This window comes from Dendronephthya gigantea, unplaced genomic scaffold (assembly GCF_004324835.1).
Source record: "Dendronephthya gigantea isolate DGI-Jeju-01 unplaced genomic scaffold, DenGig_1.0 000281F, whole genome shotgun sequence".
In the NCBI taxonomy this organism is placed as follows: Eukaryota; Metazoa; Cnidaria; class Anthozoa; order Malacalcyonacea; family Nephtheidae; genus Dendronephthya; species Dendronephthya gigantea.
The window spans coordinates 111940-134665 of NW_021163291.1; the positions used below are offsets into that span (position 1 = coordinate 111940).

The 22726-nt window shown below is 38.8% G+C and overlaps 2 protein-coding genes across 3 annotated transcripts; one reads left to right on the forward strand and one right to left on the reverse strand.

Annotated features, from left to right (window-relative positions):
* Positions 1-7821: 7821 nt before the first annotated feature.
* Positions 7822-12961, reverse strand: LOC114541339. Its single transcript, XM_028561275.1, has 2 exons — positions 12172-12961; positions 7822-10018 (listed from the first exon to the last, which is right to left on the reverse strand). Exons 1-2 carry the CDS (start codon positions 12670-12672, stop codon positions 9113-9115), a joined length of 1407 nt encoding a protein of 468 aa, XP_028417076.1. The 5' UTR covers positions 12673-12961; the 3' UTR covers positions 7822-9112.
* A 145-nt stretch (positions 12962-13106) lies between these two features.
* LOC114541329 (paired amphipathic helix protein Sin3a-like) lies at positions 13107-22686 on the forward strand. 2 transcript variants are annotated; one of them, XM_028561264.1, is made up of 33 exons: positions 13107-13254; positions 13734-13899; positions 14887-15099; positions 15255-15312; positions 15409-15489; positions 15593-15699; positions 15799-15997; positions 16147-16440; positions 16556-16609; positions 16774-16860; positions 16933-16965; positions 17091-17114; positions 17209-17343; positions 17422-17500; positions 17591-17658; positions 17774-17863; positions 17929-18047; positions 18122-18240; positions 18424-18877; positions 19047-19134; positions 19212-19307; positions 19391-19456; positions 19599-19735; positions 19894-19943; positions 20050-20090; positions 20237-20299; positions 20393-20576; positions 20794-20900; positions 21018-21200; positions 21281-21364; positions 21563-21735; positions 21900-22053; positions 22146-22686. In XM_028561264.1, the coding sequence occupies exons 3-33, from the start codon at positions 14921-14923 to the stop codon at positions 22392-22394; spliced, it is 3855 nt and encodes a 1284-aa protein (XP_028417065.1). In that variant the 5' UTR covers positions 13107-13254; positions 13734-13899; positions 14887-14920; the 3' UTR covers positions 22395-22686. The 2 variants fall into 2 exon arrangements, with proteins under 2 accessions (XP_028417065.1, XP_028417066.1); XM_028561265.1 differs by lacking the exons at positions 13107-13254; positions 13734-13899 and adding an exon at positions 14362-14464.
* Positions 22687-22726: the final 40 nt, after the last annotated feature.

Here is a 22726-nt window from a genome sequence, read left to right on the forward strand (position 1 = left end):
TTATTTATCCACATGACAACGATATAACCTGTCACACACTAGGTTGCCTGTGGGTAGGTATGCTGCCTGAAAGCATGATGTCAGTTTGGCTTGTCAATCTCGTTCTCACGAGAATTCTTGGCGATAAAAAGGCAATGCTCAAGAAACTAGATTGCCATGTTCTCTGTTTGCCAAACTCGGAGTGTAAACTACACTCGCACTTCTGAGGACGGTTGTTCAAAAGACGATTATAGCTTAACCCTGGGCTAATATTCTTATCACCATTTTAAATCCCTTGTTTACAAATTTTGATACCTTTTTCCATAGATATTTCCGCACTGATAGATGTAATTTTTGTGATTGTATTAAAACAGCGATACAAAAGCACATAAACTATAAAACTGAGCGGAACAGTGTTCTGGGAATCCAACCCAGAAGCCAAACACTCGCGTTTTTAACAGCTAGTTCTGGCACAAATAGGATTTCTCGATGCTGTGAAAATGTGCAAGAAATCTCTTCACTATCAACGAACACGTTTTGGTTTGGCCCCAAACATGGACACTGTTTTTTAAAGCCAAACGAAAAGGAGGGAAACCGGAGTGCCCGGAGAAAAACCCTCCAAAGCAACCTGAATTTCAGGTTACCTGACCGGCGGTCCGAATTTGGTATTTTCATTTAGAAATCGTCTGCGATGATACTTCAGGTTTTACTTATAGTTGACCGTTTTAGTTCCCAGGAATTGCATACAGCTATGCAATTCTTGAGCTTCGTCATTCGAATCCTGGTGGTGGTCTAACGTGCGCAGCGCGCATATCGTTCATTGCAAAACGTGCAGCAGGCTGCCAAAATTTAATAAACTGCGCTTTGTCCGACAATGGCAACAAAAATCATTTCAATTATTCAAATACCATGCATTTTATGCTCATGCTTTTTTTGAAAAGAAATGCTTCGTGCATGCTTTTTCATCTGAAACCGATGTAGACAACAACACTCTTCTTCTACTACCCGCCCCTTCTTAAGACATGCTCCTCATGCACCGTGTATATATTTTTTATTTATAAAGTAATTTATAAACGTAATCGGGCTCAGCATGCAACTTACTCAATATGGCTAAGCAATAATGTCCCTCACCTTTTGTACAGTATAATTACCTTTGGTAAACATAGTGGCGAATTTGATTTGCTTCGTTGCTCCAGACAGTTGCGTCCTTCTTCAACAACATCTCGACGGTGTGGCGTGCAAGGAATAAAAAACATAGTAAGTGTGTCAAATACAAAGCCTCTTTTATAAAGAGGTTCACTTTTATAGGCAAGAGGTTACTATACAATATTAACCTGCAGTTAAACACTATATCCCCAGGTCCCCTCCTCCCCCATATTATAAACGTGTTGTTATGCAATGTAATATATCAATGTAATATATCAATGTAATATATCAATGTAATATAGTAGCTAGGTAAATTTTACTTCTTATAGAAACTTTAAATTAGTCAAAATGATTAGATTAAGTTTATTTCCTCATGCTAGATAAACAGATCTTCAGGGATTAAAATACAATCCCAAGAATTAATACAAGTAAGCAAAATTGAAGAGTGTTGGTGTGTAATCATCAAATAGTAATTTTTTCTTCGTTTGAAAGTTTATTCATTCGAATTTCAGACTAAAGTATAATTTTTGTTGCCATTGACGGACGGTCTTTCGAAATGGTCGCATTGTAACAGGCTGAACAGAGAAACTTATATAATCATATAAGTACTCGCGATTACTTCGTATTAATCTAAAATTAGGCTAATACGAATTCGATAATATTTTCTCGTTGCGCGCGCGTCGCGTCGCTCATGCTAATTGCGCTTTCTTACTTTCATTTCAACGCCATCATGCATCTTCCGCAGCTGTTAAGTCGTTCACACGCAAGTGACAAAACTAGGAATGTTTCATCGAGAAACCTCGAAAACGCCCTCATTGGAGCTGTGAGAAATTTGCTGTTATTATGCATTGTTGAAAAGGGTGAATGTCACTTGATGTGTGAATTACTAGGTTAGACCACCAGGTGGATCCGAAAATAAATCATGCACTACATTAAGCATGCATTACTCTAATAAGTATATCTATAGTATATACCTCAACCAGCTTCTACTTGTACACCCGTCGCGTCGTCCATTCTCTGATTCTGCGACAATCCTCCATTATGGGATCCTGCGACGATCGTTCATCATCTGATCCTGCGGCGATAATTCATCATCTGATTCTGCGACAATCCTCCATCATCTGATCCTGCGGCGATCATCAGTCATCTGATCCTGCGACGATCATCCATCATCTGATCCTGCGACGATCATCCATCATCTGATTCTGCGACAATCCTCCATCATCTGATCCTGCGACGATCCATCATCATCTGGTCTATTAACGGCATACAAAAATTACAATATCATTAATTTCCAAAAGAGAAATGTCACTTGTGTAGAAAGCATCAGAATAGAAATTATCAAAACCCGATTATAGACCTCCAACATCTCCTACGCCACTCGTCCAAGGCCTTCGCATCGCGCACGCGAATACAAAATGTCATGCACGTTTTGTAGGAAATATTCATCGTTTTCTTCATGCTCCTGAGAAAACTAAAACACTCGACTATTATCTCCTTCTAGAAATACAATTTCTCATGCATTTTGAAGTTTTAAACGCTCTGTGAGCGATAGTTTTTGTTCCGGACTATTGTCGTTCAAGATGGAGAAAAATACAAGTGATTGGGGCCCCAGAATCACTTGTATTTACTCCGCATGCGCTTGACACGACCTGGTAAAAACTCATGCAAAAACAACAAGCCGAAAAGTTGAAAATCAAGGAGGTAAATAGAAGAGTGCTTAGGCATATCTCAGCTAAACAAGCCAAATGCCATGCAATTTTACTCATGCATATTTCACCGAAATCAAATCGAGTTGTATTTGCGTGCATAATGTCCCAAGGCAGCTCCGACACTCCGACGATTCTTTCATTCTAAAGAAAAGAAAACCTCGGTAAAACAAAAAAAGACTGACGTATAAGGCCAAGTCGAAGCACAGTAAGTGTTATTTCAAGTCACAAATGCAAAATACACATGTATTAATATAACAATACCTATTATTCGCTGCGAGCAAGCGTTTGTGTTTCCCCTTCCCCATCTTTCGGCGCCGTAGCTCGTTCTGTGATAAAATAAGCAAGGAAAAACAAAATCAAGCTAACAGCTCACTCGCATTTTATATTTTGAATCGAAATATACAAGATATAGCAGTGAAAATCAACTAGAAATATGCCTCAAGGCGCTAATCTCTTCTGGCTCTATCAATTATGCAACACGACGATGAATTTAATTTGCAAAGCCAAAGATCAAGCCAACGTGTTCTTCTGTTAACCATGACCATGTACCTGAGCAAGATTCTTCCATCTTTTCCCTAAACTTCGTCCTTCTTGAAGACTACGAAGTCCTACCAAGTCTGAATTCTAGTTTCCACTCGAATTCGACCTTCTTTTATTGCCTCAAAGAACATTCCAACGAACAATGCAGTTTTCCTGTTTCCATGCATTTTAATTTTAACGTAGTGAAACGAAGCGTATTCCTTTGTTTTAAACCCATCAATTGCTGTGCTTTGCTACGATCTCAGCCGGACCAGTGACTACGATACGGTTGAAGTAGAATTCACTCCAATAACGGCAGAAAATAAAAGCTTCTCAATAGATTAACTATTGTTTTAAATGCGTTCGTCGTATGGAGCAAGACGTTTGAAACAGGCTACTGAAAACTGCTATAAGGCACGTTCATGAAAGGTTATGTAACTTCAGAGAAGATGTGTATTGGGGCTTGCGTGGTAGTAGCACCTTGTGTAGTCGTGTTGATATTCTTTGATAGTTGCCATTCTAGCAAAGTTAAGATTTGGCTAAAAGTTTAGCAATGCAACCCTGTATAATTTATGTTAGTATATTCGCATCATGTCTAGCGTGTTCATCGGTTCACTAGTTCTTTTTGGTTCTACCTGTATAAAATAAAATTTCTGATCTCAGGAGGAGTAGAGATTGACTAAAACATCACCAGGAGATTTAATCTGTTTGACTCAAATTGTCTGCTCACACAGTGAGACAGACCCCTTCGCAACATTTGTTGATAGCAAAAACATTTTATTAACTGAGAAAAAAATTAGAATATATACAACACAGAACATTATTTATGAGTATTAAAAGTATTCTTAATTATGTATCTTTTATGTCTCTCGTAATTTAACATTACATGCATTATTTATCTCTAAAGTGATCTAATATTTAATAACCTAAAAATCATGTTATTTACATATGCCAAGACATGAAGACCACAATGAACAACGCCTATAAACTATCAGCCAATCAAGCTCTAGGTCCCTGTGGAGCTCCTGTAGTTTTATTGTACAGCCTGATTAAAGCATGTATCCTAGTATCACACAGACAAACAAGAAAATGAGTCTAACATCTGCTCTCAGGATTCTGTTTGCTCCATTTTTAACGCCAGTAACTTCCCGTTTTAAATCATCAATCTCTTTTTGTTGCTTGTTAATCTTAGTCGAGTCCAGTCTTCGATTTCGCTCCAGGTTATCAATCCTTCGTTTCATACTTTCCATCTTTGCCACCCGATCAGCATTGCTTGCGTCATATTTCCTGTGTTCTTCTTGGAACTTTGCTTTGGTTTCGGCGAAATCCTTTTTCATTTTTTTCTGTTTGTCGAGAAGATTGTTTACGTGTGTTTTAAGATCATTTTTAATTCCGTTCACACTGGCATTTATCTTTTTAATGGACGCACGTACGGACCCAACTGAATCTTTAACTACTCGAAGCTCTTTGTGAAGAATCTCGCTAGCTCGTGAGATTTCGTTTACGATGTTCTGTTGTAGTTTCACCCTCGTTTGGTTCAGCTCGTTGCGAATATTCTTTAAGGTTTTGGCCGTATCATTATGAAACTTCGTTTGCTTTTCTTCAACGCGTTTCACTTCAGAGAGCAGAGCATCCGAATGATATGCAATTTTGAAATGAAGTGTCTCATTTTGCTGCGACAACAACTTTACGATATCATCAATCTCTGCGTCTGTTCGCTCCGAAAGACGTCTAAGTTTCGTTATGGTTTTATTCAACTCTTGTCTCAGATCATTCACAGCCGATGTAACGAATGACGTTATATCTAAATGTACGGACTTGTTCAATTGCGCCAAATCGTTTTGCAAAAGGATGATGTCATTTTGAATGGCGTTCAAACTTCCACTGAAACGAGACAACTTTGAGTCCGACGAAACATTCATTCTTGACACATCTTTGCTTAGGTTTCGGACTGTTAAAAGAAGAGCATTCAAATGATTTTGGATTTGCTTTAAGTTCGGTCTCCAATCTCCTTCAGTCATTCGTGTGGTGTTAGAGGAATTAGGAGATTTCATCTGGCGAATTTCCTCCTGAATTGTGTTCACTTGTTCTTTAGTGAACCGTCGCAAGGATTTTTCTGTGTCATTCATTACTTTCATTTGCTTTGAAATAGACGCGAAATTCTCGTCGTCATTTCGTGATTTCTGTTCTAATCTTGCTTCGAGGAATTTAACGTCTCCACGAAGATTGCTGAACTCTACGCCGAGATAGATAAAACCACCAGAGATAATAAGAATGAACAAGATGATTAGAAGTACCTTCAAGAAACATGCTTTAGAATATGATTTTTCTGATGAGTTCTTGCTTTGGAATTCGCATGGCCAGGGGCTCGGCAACGATACCTGAAACTTCTCCATATTCTCTTCTCGGGATGACTAACATCAAAATACCCAACAACCTCGGGTATATTTTGCTTAAAAATCTCTTTGCTACGTTTGCACGTGTCACACTTGTTGCCATCTGATTGGTTCAGCGTGACAGTGGGAAAGTACCTAATACGTGAGCACTGCATTATCATTATTGACATAAATGGATTTGCTGAGTATGCACAAAATGTAATTTCAAGTGTTTTCAATTCGTTCCCTGCTGAGCTTGAAAGCTATTCAGCAAGTCAGTCCTCATTCCGCTCATTCCTTCCAACCAATCTGAAATAATGATAGACGCGCCTCGCACCCCATATAGATTCATGAATTTACATCTAATGCCGACAACACCATCTTGACACGGTCTCCAAAACATGCAGGCGTGTTGCAGTCTAGCATAAACAACTTTGTGTTCAGTTGCTGCCAAATACGGTAGCCACAGCAGGTGTTGAACAGGTTTGATAAGAATGCCTTAAGTTGCAATTTTCAAAACTTGTGCTGCTTAGGTCCAAATGCTGCTTATCAGGACAGTAGACTTTACTTCGAGATCATGTTCAAAATTATTGTAGTTTTCCCGAATGTCTTCCGGGGAATATTCCTGTAAGATCTAAGATCTTGCTCATGAACTAAACAACATATATATAGACAAAAGAAGTGCTAAAAAACTCACCTGGTCATTAATCAATGAAAATTTAAAATAAACACAATGAAACAGTGTCGATCACATAAAAAAACTTTATTATAGTGTTAGACACAAAAAATTACAAATATATTAAACCTGCCATTTTAAGGACTATTTACATGAAATTAATGAAGATACTGCAACGCCTTGCTAACAGGTGTTTTATTAAGTTGATATCGGAGTTGTTTCGGATCAATTTACCTCAAAAACACAACAAGAACTTCGACGTTTCGAGCGAAGAAACTTCGTTAGGAAGGTCGAAGCCCTTGTTTTGCTTTTCAGGTAATATTATATGAATTGAGTTTTTGGTTATTTGTGATTTATTGATGAGCTTGAGAAGTCGTTTCATTGATCCAAAACAACCCGGTGGAGTGCTTCCATGCAGTAGCCTCACTGCCTTATACCGTCTTTAGATGTTTGATCAACTAAAAAGTAAAATCCGCCATATTTATACACCTTATGATTTCATCTATGTCACGCAGTACTTCTTAAACCATTGTGATTCTATATTACAATTTTTAAATATCAGTATTTATCAGTCTAATTACTCTAATATAATCAACCATAGTTTTAATTATCAATTTAGATAATTATGGAAAAGCGCGATAAACACAGTTAAAACAATGAACTTTATATTAGATCCAGTTATTGAATTCGCTCCGTTTTTTAGTTCTTCAATTCTTTTCTTGAGATCTTTAATATCTTTATTTTGCTGGGCTTCCCTCCTTGAATTCAGTATTTTTTCCTGTTCCAGGTTCGCGACCTTTTCTTTCAGTGTTTCCGTTTCCGTCTTTTGTTTGGAAATAGCAGAATCGTGTTTCCTGTCCTGTTCCTGGTAATCTTTGCTAATTTCTTCGAAATCTTTTTTCATTTTTTTCTCTTCCGTTTCAATATCGTTGATCTTTGTTTGTAAATCGTTCTCGACCGTGGCCACTTTTCGACTGAGGTTTGTAACTGAGGATCGCAAAGACGCAATGGAATTCTCAAAAACTTGAAGTGCGTCATGCCAGCTTTTGTTGGCCTCGGTGATTTTATTGTGGAAATTTACCTGTAAAATGTCGCGAGTGCTGTTCAAGTCGCCGCGAAGATTGTTCAAGCTTGTCTTAGTCTTGTTATGAAATTTCAATTGTTTTTTCTCAAGATCTTTGACTTTCGAATACAGGATATCTGAGTGATACGCTATTTTGAAGTGTAACGTTTCATTTTGTCGAGTCATGAGTTTAATAACATCCTCAATAACTTGGTTCGTTTTGTTCCAGTGTCTCCAAAGTTGAGTTACATTTGTCACGGTGGAGTTCAGCGTATCAAAATCTTTCCTCACGTCTTTGACGGTAAAAACGAAGTCGGACAGTTTTCTATGTACAGTGTTATTGTTGCATCATCTCGATGCTAAGTCTTATAAGGTCATATCTCGCCTTCTTTATATTGATGCGCAAATGATTTATTTTCGAGTCTGAAGATCTGTTCATTCTCAAAACACCTTCGCTTAGATTTCCGATCATAGAAATAACGTCATTTAAACGTTCATTCATGTCCTTAAAACTCGCACGTAACTCTGGACCGATGCTTGGTACAGTTATGTTGTCATCTGCTGTTTTTATAGGTTCCTTCGTATTGGCTGACGTTCGACTGTCTATGTACTGCCGCAAGTCGTTCTTCAACGCTGTCTGGATTCTAAATTTCGTCTTATTTGCTTCCCGTAGATTAAACTCGTTCTCTCTCTTAAGAGAATTGATTTCATCATCGTGTTCGATGTCTTTTAGAGACAGATAGCAAACAAAACCAACCAGACCAACGACAACACAAAACAGAAATCCAAAGAACACGCGTTGTACGGAACATTTACCTTCATTGCTTGATGAAGCCATCTCTACTTCCAATTTGCCCATCAAATTTTTTCAGTCTTCGTAGGGAGAGACGTATCACCAAAATACTGAACAATCTTGGCTATATTTTGCCTTTAAGTAGCCACAGCTAGCCATTTGATTGGTTCATATAGTTGAGATACAATGACAAGGGAAAGTCCCTTGAGAAGAGAGGAGGGAAATTACCTCATCACACCGCTTTGAATAAGGACTAAATTAAGGACCTTAAAAGACTAAATTAAGGACCTTAATTGAGGACCATCTTTTCGTAACATTTAACTGCAATGGACTAATGGCTATCTCAAGAAACACCATCCATTACATCATTTTGATTCACTTGTCTTTCCTTTCTAGGGACTTTCCCTTTTTACTGCGCCCTAACAATTGACCAATTAGATAACTAAACGTGTGGGTGACATAAGAAAGTAACAACAAAAACCTGGAGTTATCATAAACTGATATTCATGAATCTGACGAAGGACTATAAAACTGGAGTCTGCATAACTCATCCACTGTACGCGCTTTGCATGATGGATGTCACAATAACAATCAATAATTAAGGTAGCGTATACCTTAAGTAAAGTTCAATAAAAAATCAAATCTATACGCAGCTAAAATTAATTTCTATGTAAGACTAAACATGGGCAAAAACAATTTACTTCCGAGGTCAGAATGGATGACATTCATATACTGAATATGATCTAGTTCAATCTTTCCTTGATTGGTTCATCTTTTCTTAATATAATTTTTTTTGTTCAGCAACGAATTAAACAGATCAACTTTAATATTTCTAGAGTAAGTGAAGTCTTAAACTGAAACAATCTTTTTTCGAAAATGTGCTTGTTCATTCAACGCCAGGTATCTTTTCCCAAGAGGTTGTAAGTTTAGACTGTTTAGTTCGAAAACTTTATCGAGTTTTTCTCTGCATTCAATTGAGCTTTTTGCGTTGAAGCATCCCATCCCTCGCTCTAATTCGACGTCGCTCCCTGTCGACGAGCCTCCGTAACATCCCGATGTCGAACACTCGCTGTCACTCGTCGACCCTTCCGTGGTCTTCGTCACATGTCGTAATGTGGATAAAGATAAAGACTTTTGCCGGATGTTGGCATCTTTTGCCTGTTTGCTCACGTCAGCGTCTATTTGTGACAAAGGACGCTGTTTCCGTGCAGACTCTGATGTCCTTCGTGTGTTATTTCCTTCAACAACTTTATCCTGCCGTCCAGAATCTAAAAGTTGGCAACTCAACGATCTTCTCTCTAACCTCTGCAGAGATGCAACTCTCTTGCGAGAAACGTCGACAATCGTCGTCGATTGTGATCGGCTTGCATTCGCCTTTGGACGGACTTGTCTCGGTGTTGTGGTATCCCGGGGGGCTTCGACGTACTCGAACGATGTCTCTTGTAATCCATGAACGCCATTCTTTATCTTCTTGCTCGAATTTTGTTCATTTTTTATGGGTTTTGGAAGCGGCTCTTTCTTGCGTGTTTCAAAGCTCTTCTCTCGCTCTTGTTTTGTTCGCGTTTTTCCATTGATGAGAGTATCCTTGTTAGGACAACAAGGGTTTGTTAGGGATTTCTCAGGCGAGTCTTCGTGTTCCTCGTTTGCTCCGAATATACCCCCTTGTGCAGCGGCGATTACCTTGAGATCTTGGATATGTTGGTTAAGTGATGTCAGCTGTGTTAACAATGCCTGATCTTGCTTGCGTAGCGACATCTATGAGAGGTAGAAATATAGACAAATTAATAACCTTAAACTGACACGTTAATAAACAAAGAGGATAGATAAAGCAAGTGGTATATTTTAATGAACTAGCTGATAAAAACGAAGAGAATGATATGGTTCTCAGAACGATTAGATCATTAGTAAATGAATATGGTCATATATTTGAAATCATCTTTACCTAAATTTACCTCTCGCCGTTCAAACGTACATTGCTCAATAAAAAAAGTATTTTTTGGTGTTGTTTTTAGGAAATGATTCGTGTCTCTGTTTGCCTTAAGTACATTCATTTCATTGTCTAAAGTCAACACTCAAAGGGCATCCCGTGACGAATTGTTTTTGCAAAGCTGTATTTTAATATCACAAAAAAAATAATTCAACACGCAATTCTCATGGTCATGTAGGCACAGATCAGTAATGCAACTTTGAATTTACCGTCCAACTACGTGCAAGAGAGTAAATGATAAAATAATTGAAGTAAATTTTATGAAAATGAATCTTTCTATCAAAGTTTACGCAGACAAACATGTCTTTAATGTGTAAAAAAAGTCTGGGTGTGGAAACATATATTTGCCAAATATCGCATGCCGGGAAGGTTAAAGATGGTTTAATTGTTACAAGACCTTGTCATCGCCAATTATTGTCTCATCTCTTCCATATGGACGTCATAAAAACTAGGCGTATACAGTCATTTAGTTTGGAAAACCATTTTAATAGCAAAGACAAAATTCCGAATCGAGCAGAGAATCCGTTCGATAACGAATTCTAATAGCACTGAATTACAGTATCGAGCATGGATTAGCGCGAAAAACGTCGTTGATAGTTGCATTATAGGTTCTTTTCTCATAACATTTGAGTACATATTCATGACTGCGTAACAGCGATAATTCACTTACAGTATTACTGTAAATACTGCATCAAACTTAAGAACGAACACAATCTCCTTCAATCAACAGTGGCAATTTCACTCCATGCAGCTCAGTGAATCTCAATTAACTATTTTTTACCCTTCTTCAGCTAGAGTTAGAGATCGGAGACAATGGTAAAACGAGCAAAGCCTGCCTGTGGTTTCGCTTGCTGCCAACGGATTAGCCGGTAATGTAGGAATGTACACAAATATATAAATTAAACCTTTCATTGTCAATCCCGACATGCATACATTTATTTTCCATTTGCCAAACACTTATTAATCGTGCTTCCTGATCGAGTTAAAGGTTTGGCTGGAAATGATTGAAGAGAGCACTTTCCCTCCTTTGTTATTTCACAAAAATGAAGCTATGCCAGGTACAACAATTTTGCAAAAATATCGTAAAACAGCAACAGTCAGCACACTGGAAACATGGAGCTTCTAAGTCAAAGTCGTTCTGAAGTATTTCTACCTGGGCATCTATGTAACGCATGCGTGACAAACACGTTTAAAAGGAGATGTTTCGTTCTTATCTTTCAACACAGATTGCCTTTTTATCTTTCCATATATAAGAATCACGTTTTATCGATTTTTCACGAGTAATTTCCTGCTAACAGCTTTTCTAGGTCATAACGATCGAATATCAAGGATAATGACCTGATGTGCTAAAATATGCAAACGTTGAGAACAAGCAGATATATAAGTACATCGAATAGGATCATCCTCAATCCTATCTTCCTAATTTAGATTACCCAACCTATATTCAGCAGCTTATATCAGGTGTGGCTATCGAGTCTTATTAAACGATAATACTTAATGAAGCTTTTAGGAAAGCCGTCAGAAAATAGACACCATAAACGCCAGCCGAATCTAGGCATTCGAATATCTTTGAAAAACCCACCGGATCTCAGTGACCTCAAATTACCAAACTTAACTGTAGTGATTAGTGTTTGTTGTGACTCGAGGCTACGTTGTTGACATTAGAAGCACTAAGGTATGACTACAACGCTCCACTTCTGAGTTCTGACCAAAGACGTGTGTTTGAAATCAACCGCGCACGTTAGCATCTTGAATACCCCGGCTATTATCCGTAGTAAAATTGATTTAAGCTCATGCGGAAACCGCCACGGCTTGATGGCTATCATTTTATCACTACCAACCCATAATAAACGCTAAATTGCAATAAAATATGCCTTCATTAGCGGGTTCTTTGAAATTAAAAATGAAAGAGCTTTCTTACCATTTCACGTCTCAACGTAGCGATACATCGCCCCAAACGTTTTCCGGGATCTTGTGACTGATCAACTGCTGTTTTTTCATCGACACTCCGACGATCTCGTTCCGTTCTTTTACTTTCGACTGTAAATTCGGGAAAGAAGTCCGATTGCGGCCTGGCGGTATTTACTTTTCTTTGAGATGCGTCTCGTCTTCGTACAACCGGTTTCACCAACCCTTCGTCTCTTCGTTCTTCAAAAACATCCAGCGAAATATCACGAACATAGTTCTTCCTACGCAAGCAAACTTCTGATCGGCTTCTTTCTAGACCCAATGATCTCTGCGTCTTCTTTGTGTCCTGTGTATTATTCACGCCACATCGAGCGACATTGTTTGTAGAACTAAACCCGAGGCTTGTACTTTTTGCTTTTGATCTCTTCAGCAACAATCGTTCTTCCACTTCCTTCAACGGAACAATGGTTTGCGATATTGTTCTTCTCACAACTACAAAATTCCCGGCAGCCATTTTTGAATGAAGGGTTTCTTCAGCCGTCTTCGCGTGGTCCTTGCTCTACATCAAAGTTGTTCAAACGCCGGCTTAGCTCTTGTCAATATTTGAACGTACGTTTGCTAAAGGCTGATGGATCTGTGAAGTCTAGCACCGTGTCATCATCACTTTGCGATGAATTTTTAATTAAATCACTGGCTGTTTGTCAGGTGTCAGCACATTCAGTCAAGTACGGACAAAAGTATTATGTGATATCGCGGCTATTAACCTACTCTTGACGAATCTCCACACAATAGTCGCTTAAATATCACCGTGATTTTAATGACTGTGTCTATTAAATGTGATATTGTTTCACGGACGGCGTTTTCTTTTATTGTGGGCGGATTAAAACAAATCTAATTTAAGCTGACTCAGCTATGACAGAAATGGTTTCATATTTCACTTTTAGGTGGCGTTATTCCGGCATGCCACTTGACTGTTTTGTAGTGTGATAGATGAACCAGTGAATTCTAACACAACATTTTAGATTTCGTTCTTTTGGAGTTTACGAAGATGAACAGAATGTCGGTATTTCTCATTTCTCTATCATCGTCATGAAAGGTAAAGAGAAGAAACATCAAAGTTGATGAGCTTCTTGTCCATAACTGCATAGAAAAGAGTTCATTGCTCACGTTTGTATAAAAAGATAAGCAAACTCTCCGGAAAAACATGAAACAACACTCTTCCCCTGGAACATTTCGAGTGGATTAGGGAAAAGAAAGATAGCATTCATTTATTTATTTATTTATAATTATATAAAAGGGTATTAAGGGATCGTTGCCCCGAAGTACAGGACCAATGAGATGACAAATAAGCTACGTTATAAGGATTCTATTCTGTATGGAGGAAGACTTCGGAGTGAAGTAAAAATTCACAGTTTAAACTTAACTCTCTCTGTCTGTGACCACCATGGACCAGTGGTCACCACTGACTTTCCGATGACCACTGAGCTATATAGCTCAGTGAGTAATGTTTCCACAAAGGACCATTCTATTTTTAAATTTTTTTTTAATTCGTTTCCTTTTTGACGGCGGAAACAGCGGAAATATTCTCGACGCGCGAATGTTTTGAAAATATCTACGGAGCAATCTGATTGGTCAAATGGCTATTTCGACGAGATTACTTCCGGTATTGTTCCTGACGTCATGTTGTGATGGATCTTCGCTTTGAGAGAAGTAAAAATTTCTGAAGATATCTTGGCCTTTGGTGAGTAATCTCTCGATTTCTTTGCAATCATAGCAAATAATTTGCATTTTTTTCTTGAAAATAAAATGCTGAATGATTTTTCCAGCGAAATCTGCGCTTATTTCCTTAAATCATTTTCGTAAACGTTAAGAATTCTTTATCGACCTGCGTTCTGTTGTCTTGCATTTTTTGCATTTCATGCAAAATTCTGATGTTTATATAGGCATATTTTCCAGTAAACTATGCCTGTATTCTCTCAGGGAATCTTGTATTTTTTAGCTAATCACACAAAACGGGATATCCATGCACTTACTGCTCGTTCTTGCTCAATTTTTTTCGAGGTTTGAGAAATATCACGACGTATGTAAATACGACTTTTATCCACTCGATTCGCGGAATCGTTCAGCATTTGTGGTCAAAAGCTTCCTTTTATATACCTTAGGACTATTAATATTCGCTTACAACGATGCAAACACAACAATTCTACCCAGATCTAAGATTTAACATTGTTGCTTTGAAAAAAAAGAATGTAACGTAGAATAGTATTCAAAATTACACCGCTTCACTTCCTGTCAACATCAATACGGTTTGTAAATTTCAAACCTTGTTCAAATCCTTTTCTTAACCGTATCATCTGTGAACGTTGTTTCCTAACTATGTAGTTAAATGATTGAGTAAGGTTTCCTTTCTATGTTACTGCTTGTGCAGAAGTGAAAACTCGTGGGGGATACGTAAAATATTCACGGATATTTACTTTTCTAACACACAGAATATGCCTACTTCAGTTTTCAAACATGATAGGAATTTGCCAACATATTTGACACTTTATAGTACATGTCATAACAGATGTTTTAAGGATATTTCTGCCCCCAAGTGTACAGTACAGATATGCAAAACAATGCAATATTTACTTGATATACAATATTACCTTCCCATTTTGCAACTTTCCCTAACATTCCTGCTGTGTCTCGCAGACCTGTAGGCTGTAACGGTTTCGTTTGTTGGCAGGTGTGCAAGCATCAGGGCCATGTGATTGGATAAGATGAAAAGAACTCGAGAAGAGCACGAGAAAGTTTACGGTCAACACAGGGCATTTTCGCATCCAGTTTTAGCACCAGCTCCAGTTGGCCTTCCTGGTAATTTTGATCCAATACAAGAAAATATTGCTGTATCCATGGGACAGTATCAGTCTAATCCACAGATACCTCCTCAAAATTATCCGTAAGTTATCTTTATACTTTTACTATAGCTTGAGATCAAGAATGGAGAGTGTTGTGTTTTGAAGAGACGCCTTTGTCTGTCATACTAAAATACTTTGTGTCATACTCTGTCACACCAATTTACTCTGTGTGCGATTGATTGTTCTTATTCTCTAGGGTTGCAGGACCTGCTGGTCCAGGACAAGGTCATAGTCCATTGCCTTCTCATCCACAGGTAAAAACAATACATGAAAATTTAATTTCAAGTGATTCATCTTGTTGAGAAATGAACTGTTAATCAGTTATATGATATGAAATGTTTTATTTCTAGGCTCACATTCACCCGCCTGGAGCACAAGCTCATATGCAGGGACCAGGGGGCCCCGGGCAGCAACAATTTCAACGACTAAAGGTCAGTCAAATGAGTGATCAACATCAACATTCTACCAAGTGCTGATTACTGCTTTAGGAAACATGCCAATGTTCCTAAACCACCATTTCCATCTTTGCTTCAGGTTGAAGATGCTTTGTCCTACCTTGATCAAGTGAAAATGCAGTTTGGTAATCAACCTCAAGTGTACAACGACTTCTTGGATATCATGAAAGAATTTAAATCGCAAAGGTGCTTACAGATATGCTCAGAGTTTTACAATAACATCAAAAGGATGTCCTTGAACTGTTATAACTAATCATCTCATATATTTTTTTCTTTTTCTCAAAGTATCGACACACCAGGTGTAATCAGCCGTGTCTCAAACCTCTTCAAAGGTCATCCTGAATTGATTGTTGGTTTTAACACCTTCCTTCCTCCTGGCTATAAAATAGAAGTTCACCCTAATGATGCAAACTCTATATCTTACACAACCCCACATCAAACAACTTTACAGAAGACGTCATTGACTGGTCAGTCTGTGCATACGGTAGGTGCTGTACTTAGGAAATGCTGGTGCATTTACGGGGGTGTCATTTGAGGGATGTCGTTGAGGGGTATTATTTGAGGGGTATTATTTGAGGGGTGTGACAAGATGTGGGGAGAGTAATTTATAGTTTGTCATCTTTTGGAAAATAGATCAGCCTGACGGGCAATCATGGTGCTCATAATGTATCCCATGTTCCATCCTTCCCACTCCATCCTTCGTCACAACAACCACAGCAACAGCAAGCCTCTCAACAACCACCCACAACTCATGTCCAGCAACAGCAGTCCCAGCACCAGCAGTTGTCAACATTATCGCAACATGCAACGTCTCAACAACAGGGGAAACTTCCAACCAACAATCTTCCACAACCACAGCAGCCAATAACGCATCAGAATCAACAACAACCAAGAGGTCTTCATTCACCTCCAACAAATCAAAATCAGGTATGTACAGAGTTGTATAACATTGCTATCTGTCTGTGCATGTCACCATCATTACTTGGTCCACTATTAGAACTACCACTGCTGTGTTTTGACCTGTATCATCATTGATTTTCAGCCTCAACAACCAGTTGAATTCAACCATGCAATCAATTATGTAAATAAAATAAAGGTATGTAGATAAATGGGTAAAAAACTTTATTACTGTGTCAAAAATATCTAGCCAGTTACAGCAATAACCTACTAATTTATGACGCTAGGCATGTGCATCATTCACCAGCTGTTTAGGGCTTCAGGAGACAACAATGAAGACTTGTTTTCATTGTTTATTTCTAGACTCGCTTCCAAGGACAGCCAGATACATACAAGGCTTTCTTGGAAATACTGCACACATATCAGAAAGAACAGAAGAACATCAAAGATGTATGTTTGCTAGAATTTTAATAATAAAAAGAAAATCCAAGTCTAAAATAACATCTATGATTGTTGATATAGGCTGCCTCGCAAGGAGGAATCATAGACCCAGACGTATGTATACAGAATCATCTTAAATCTGTTTTCCTACGTATTTGATGCTTGAGGATTGCTGAAATAAATTTACTTAACTTAGCATATATCTGGCTACGGCATTGAATCTTTTCCTTTATTTTCAGGGACCACATATCACGGAGCAAGAGGTTGGTTGTCAAAGACACTGCTTAGAAATGCTTAACTGAAATCAAATTGTTTAGTGCAATATGAAGTAATATAATGCATTCCTGTTGCATTTAGATGTATGTGCGTGAAGCAAAACTTGCAAACGATGTTTACAAACAAGTTGCAAAACTGTTCAAGAATCAAGAAGATCTACTTCAAGAATTCAGTCAGTTTCTTCCAGATGCTAATGGTGCTCAATTGAGTGGATTGGTGCGTTTCTTTTCCAAGAATTTGCCAGCAATATTTCTTTTTCCCCCGTTCTTCATGTTACAATAATTCTCTCCGCAGAGTGCTCTTTCGAAGCGAGCTCACCATCAGATTTCAAATTTTACGTCATCGTATGGTCCGCCGAGTAAAAAACAAGCATGTAAGTCGAGATCTTGTCAAATCATAGCTCAAATATTCCGTCTGTAGTTGAAACGATTCGTAATTAACATACCTGGTTTGTTTACTGTAGTGAGTTCAAACTCTGTGAAGAGAAATCTTGGCCAGATACGAAGGTCATCCACCTCTCTCCAGGGCAAGGTAAGGCTGACGAAAATGAAAGGTTTTGTCGTTTCGCTGCTTGTAAAGTTTCCCAAAATTCGCGAGGATGTCCAGGCATTAAGTTGAAAGACGTTATAACTATGTTTTTGTTTAGGTGAAGTCAAAGTCATCTGGAATAAAGGAGATAAGTTTATCTGATCCAACTAGTTTTGGTTCCGTTGCAGAGTTCGCTTTCTTTGACAAGGTATCCCACGTTTAACATCACGATTTCTAGTCCAGGACAGCTTCTTAAACTGTCTGTTTTTCCAGGTGAGGAAGGCACTGCGCAGTCAAAAAGTTTACGAAGATTTCCTCCGTTGTCTCAAGTTGTTCAATCAAGAAGTCATCTCCAGAGCTGATTTAGTTCAACTGGTGTCCTCTTTCTTAGGGTACGTGCATGTAAAGATGTTCTTGAACCTCTTATGATTTTAGTGTTTAAATAATAATACGTTGCCTTTTGCAGGAAATTTCCCGAGTTGTTCAAATGGTTCAAGGAATTTCTCGGCTACAAAGATTCGAGTCCGATGGAGACTCCAGGTTTTAAAGAGCGCACCTCGGGAGAGCTAGCCCATCTTGAGATTGGTAAGGACATATGATAAACTGCCGGACGAGAATTGGCCGTGTCCAACGGTTGATTCGCGCAATAATTGGCCGAGAACATTGGCCAATCAGAAACATGTTTTATGAAGGTCAATAACCTGTGTTATGAAGGTCTATAACCCGTTTTATGAAGGTCTATAACCGAGCGATGTCTGTCTTGTGTAGATTACTCATCTTGCAAACGTTGTGGCACAAGCTATCGAGCACTTCCCAAGAGTTATACTCAACCAAAATGCAGCGGACGTACCGCCTTATGCCGCGAGGTCCTCAACGACACCTGGGTGTCTTTCCCGAGCTGGTCCGAAGACACGACATTCCTGGGAACGAAGAAGACGCAATACGAAGAGTACATCTTCCGTTGCGAGGATGAAAGATTCGAGTTGGATGGAATTCTCGAGGTGAATTTGTCGACGATACGCGTCCTTGAGGCGGTGCAGAAGAAACTGAATCATATGACATCGGAAGAGCAGCAGAAGTTCCGGCTGGATAGCTCACTTGGTGGAATGTCTGAAGTTATTCATAAAAAGGCAATTCAAAGGATCTATGGCGATAAAGCCCCGGATATTATTGATGGCTTGAAGAAGACACCTGCTGTTGCTGTTCCGCTGGTGTTGAAGAGGTATGGTTTCAAAAAAAACTTGTCTCGAACGCATGTCGATAAAAACGTTTGCCTGCATGTGATTCTTGTCACGAGCTGTTTCAATACGATGGACGCTTTTGTTGATGTTCTTTGAAATCAGATTGTTCATGCAGACATTCAACATCTAAACTACGATGTATTTTGTCAGGTTGAAGATCAAGGAGGAGGAATGGAGGGCAGCTCAGCGTCTGTATAATAAAACATGGAGAGATCAAAATGAAAAGTATTATTTGAAGGTAATCTATCATTGCTTCTCATCTGACTCCAGGCTCCTCTTCCCTGTCATGATTGTTAATATCATTTGTATTCTTAGTCGCTGGACTACCAAGGAATGACGTTCAAACAAAATGACCTCAAAGCGATGCGATCCAAGAGTTTGGTGACAGAAATTGAAAATATATATGACGAGGTAAGAGCGTGGGTCTCTTGCTGAAGCAATGATGATATCCCACGAATTAAGGCAAAATAATTTACTCCGATATTTCACATCAGAAACAAGAGCAAGCGGCAGAAGGCAATGCTGATCTCAGTGGACCACACATGATTTTTACATACAAGGTATGTATGTGGTTGGAACGGCGACATAATAGTCTGTCTTTGAAGACCTTTTAACTGCAGTGAGACCACTTGTACTTGCTTGTCAAGAGGAAAGACAACCAGCAATGCTAGTAATGTCTCTAACAGATCACTTTCGTCGTAGGATAAATCGATTCTTGACGACGCTGCTGGTCTTATTGTGCACCACATGAAACGTCAGACTGGAATACACAAAGAAGACAAGTCAAAGATCAAATCTTTGCTCAGCATTTTTGTTCCAGATTTATTCTTTGCACCAAGGTTCGTACGAAGCATGAGAGAAGCGATAACTCCAGCGATAATGGTCCAGTGTACCTTAGTTACTAAAGAAAATAGCTGGCATTGTTGTGGTTTTCGTCTATCAAAGATGTTATGAACCCGTTTATCATAAAGTATTTAAACTTTTCACTTCTTTTTAGAGGGGAATTGAGTGATGACGAAGACTCTGTTAAAGACAGCAATGGCAATGGTAGCATTTCTCGTTGTTTTTTTAATTGTAACTACTGGGCATAGTCATTTCGCCTAATTTCCATCGATGTGAAGAAAAGTGACATTGAATATTTTTGTTGTTTTAGGAAGAGCTGAGCTTTCCAACGGACTGCCCGAAGCTGAGTCGGTAAGTTGACCTAAGTAGGGCTAGTTTTGAAACAGCCTCTTTGATCTACGAAGAAAATTTCAAGACTGCAACGAGGTTGGATCTGAGTGATCTTACTGGGATTTTTTTTCAAGGCAATACATGACTGACATTCGTTGTGTTTTCAGGATGATGCGTATAACCTGTATTTCGTGAACAACAACTGGTATATCTTTCTAAGACTTCATCAGGTCAGCACCATGTCATCATCTTCTAGTTACCCCTATAGTAACGGCTGTTTTTTATGCAGAATACTTCATGTAAATTCTCACTTGCATTGACAGATGTTATGCGAACGGTTGTTGAAAATGTACCAGCGGTCTGTCGAGATCGCCGAGGGTGAAGCTTCCGATAAGAAGCAAAGAAAAGAATCAACCGCTGTCGCGTTACGTCTGAAGGCTCCAACGGATATTGACGTTGAAGAATACTACCCAGCATTCCTTGATATGGTGCGAAATCTTTTAGACGGTGAGCTTTGATACTTTCTATAACATACATATACATGTCTTCTCTGGGTTTGTTGTCCACAGTTTCCATATATCAAATACGATGTTTCCTTAGAAAATATTGTTGGCTTAGGATTGTAGAAAGTTTGAAGTTACCTAGTATGTTCTCAGCATGGAGTTCGGTACTGAACAGACTGCACAAGTAAATTTGCATTGATGTTTCATTTCTTCTTATCCAGGCAATATGGAAATGAGCAGTTTTGAGGATACGTGCAGAGAAATGTTTGGTGTACATGCTTACATCGTCTTCACCATTGATAAGCTAGTACAGAATATCGTACGACAGGTAACATGAATTTTAAAACAAAACTAAATCTATAAATATGTTCGTTTTGTGCTGCACTAACTTGATGCTGAACAACTCTATCAGTTCTAAAGTATTCTTCGTTTTATTCGCCTCCAGCTTCAGACCATTGTTGTTGAAGAGACTTGTGTTCAAGTCAAGGAACTTTACCAGCAAGAGCAAACACGCGAAGGGGCTGGGGGAAACTCTGCTACCCAGGTTCTTCGCCAAGAAGAGGAGATGTCGTATCAAAAGAAAGCTGAAACGTTGTTGAACGACGAGTGTTGTTATAAGTTTATCGTGGTGAGTGCACGCTGTAATATGAATTGTTAAATGTTATTTCTCAGGCACAAAATGTTGATTTTTATCTTTCCTTGTGATAGCACAAAGACAAGACAATTATCACGATTAGTATTGAGCTGATTGAGACGGAAGACACCCATTCTGAAGATATGTTGGTGATCGGGGTTCGTTGATTTTCATTCCTTACAAATAATAGTAAAACTTTAACAGGAATGGTGCTTGAAACAGGGATGATACTAGATAAACAGGGATGATACTAGATAAACACGGATGATACTAGATAAACAGGAATGATACGAGATAAACAGGAATGATACTAGATAAACAGGGATGGTACAAAAAGTTCTTTCATCATTTTATAGAAGTGGAATGATTACGTGGACAAATATGTCATTAATCAAGAGATACCACCGGAGGTCACGGAACGGTTGAAAGTAAAACCAATATTTTTGCCAAGAACTGCGAAGCATAAACGCTCAAAGACAGCGACAGATGGTGAACGAACTGGCGTAGAAAGTGATGAACGTGGATGCAGGTACTAAACCAGACTGAGCCTTTTCTTTAAACGTTGCATTTCGTCTCTCAGAAGGCGACGAAAACAGTGGATTACCAGTTCAATGCTTTTTTTTGCAAAGTCCTCTCTGTGTTTAAGCAACTGTCATCGAGACTAAAATATGAGAAATTCTTTTTTACTCGCAGTCCATCGGCTGGCGAGGGCGAGGAGATGCCTCCTGATATCGTAAACGAAGATGGTATGGAATGCAAGATCTCTTCCAATTCCTATAAACTAGAGTTTGTCGCAGGTGGACTGAATTTCTTCTACAGGAAAAAGTCGTTGCCAAGAGCAAGACAGGTTTGTTGATCTGTCAATATTTGCCTATATTCTATACCTTCATGAATTTCAAACAATGTACAAAGTTTAACCTGGAGTTCTCTGCGCTTCAGAACTACCCGAAGGTCACTCGAAAGTTAACGGAGAATTTCCAACGATGGCTTGAAAGTTGGGCGATGGATAACGTATCACGTGAGCAAAAAAGCACGTGTGACCAGTGGTTGGTTGGGCACTCCGAGGGTCTGCAACAGTGTACCACGGCGAAGACAATTGTGCGGGACAATTTTAAGAGCTACACAAAATATCTTGTTGAATGGCCAGCTCCGCCTGTTCCTTCGTCTAATTCTACTCAAGCTCAGTAAACTCTGTCTGCATATGTAAAATATAGATTTGTATAGATCCTTTTAGATTTCGCTTGAGTGTATACAATACAGGAGAAGAGCGGTTTTGATAAGTTATAGTTTAGTCGCTAGAGGCAACTGCACGTTTCCTTGCAAGTCATTTATTTGAATAGCGCTCAAGCAAATTTGAAGGTGTCTATTGATAATAATGTACAGTTTGCTTGCCTTAGCGTACGATTGAATTGCCTGCGAAATTGTTGACTCAATTCTGTTGTTTGAATTGTCGTGCGCCTGTTATGTATAATTATCGCTTCCTGGATAAAATATTTACAAGAACATCGTGTTTGCAGTGC

Coding starts and splice junctions, on each gene's coding strand:
- LOC114541339 (XM_028561275.1), bottom strand. CDS start 12,672: ATGGCTGCCGGGAATTTTGTAGTTGTGAGAAGAACAATATCGCAAACC. Junction 10,019..12,171: donor CTACGTTGAGACGTGAAATG/GTAAGAAAGCTC, acceptor TACCTCTCATAG/ATGTCGCTACGCAAGCAAGA.
- LOC114541329 (XM_028561264.1), top strand. CDS start 14,921: ATGAAAAGAACTCGAGAAGAGCACGAGAAAGTTTACGGTCAACACAGG. Junction 16,610..16,773: donor ATTATGTAAATAAAATAAAG/GTATGTAGATAA, acceptor GTTTATTTCTAG/ACTCGCTTCCAAGGACAGCC. Junction 17,659..17,773: donor CCACCTCTCTCCAGGGCAAG/GTAAGGCTGACG, acceptor GTTTTTGTTTAG/GTGAAGTCAAAGTCATCTGG.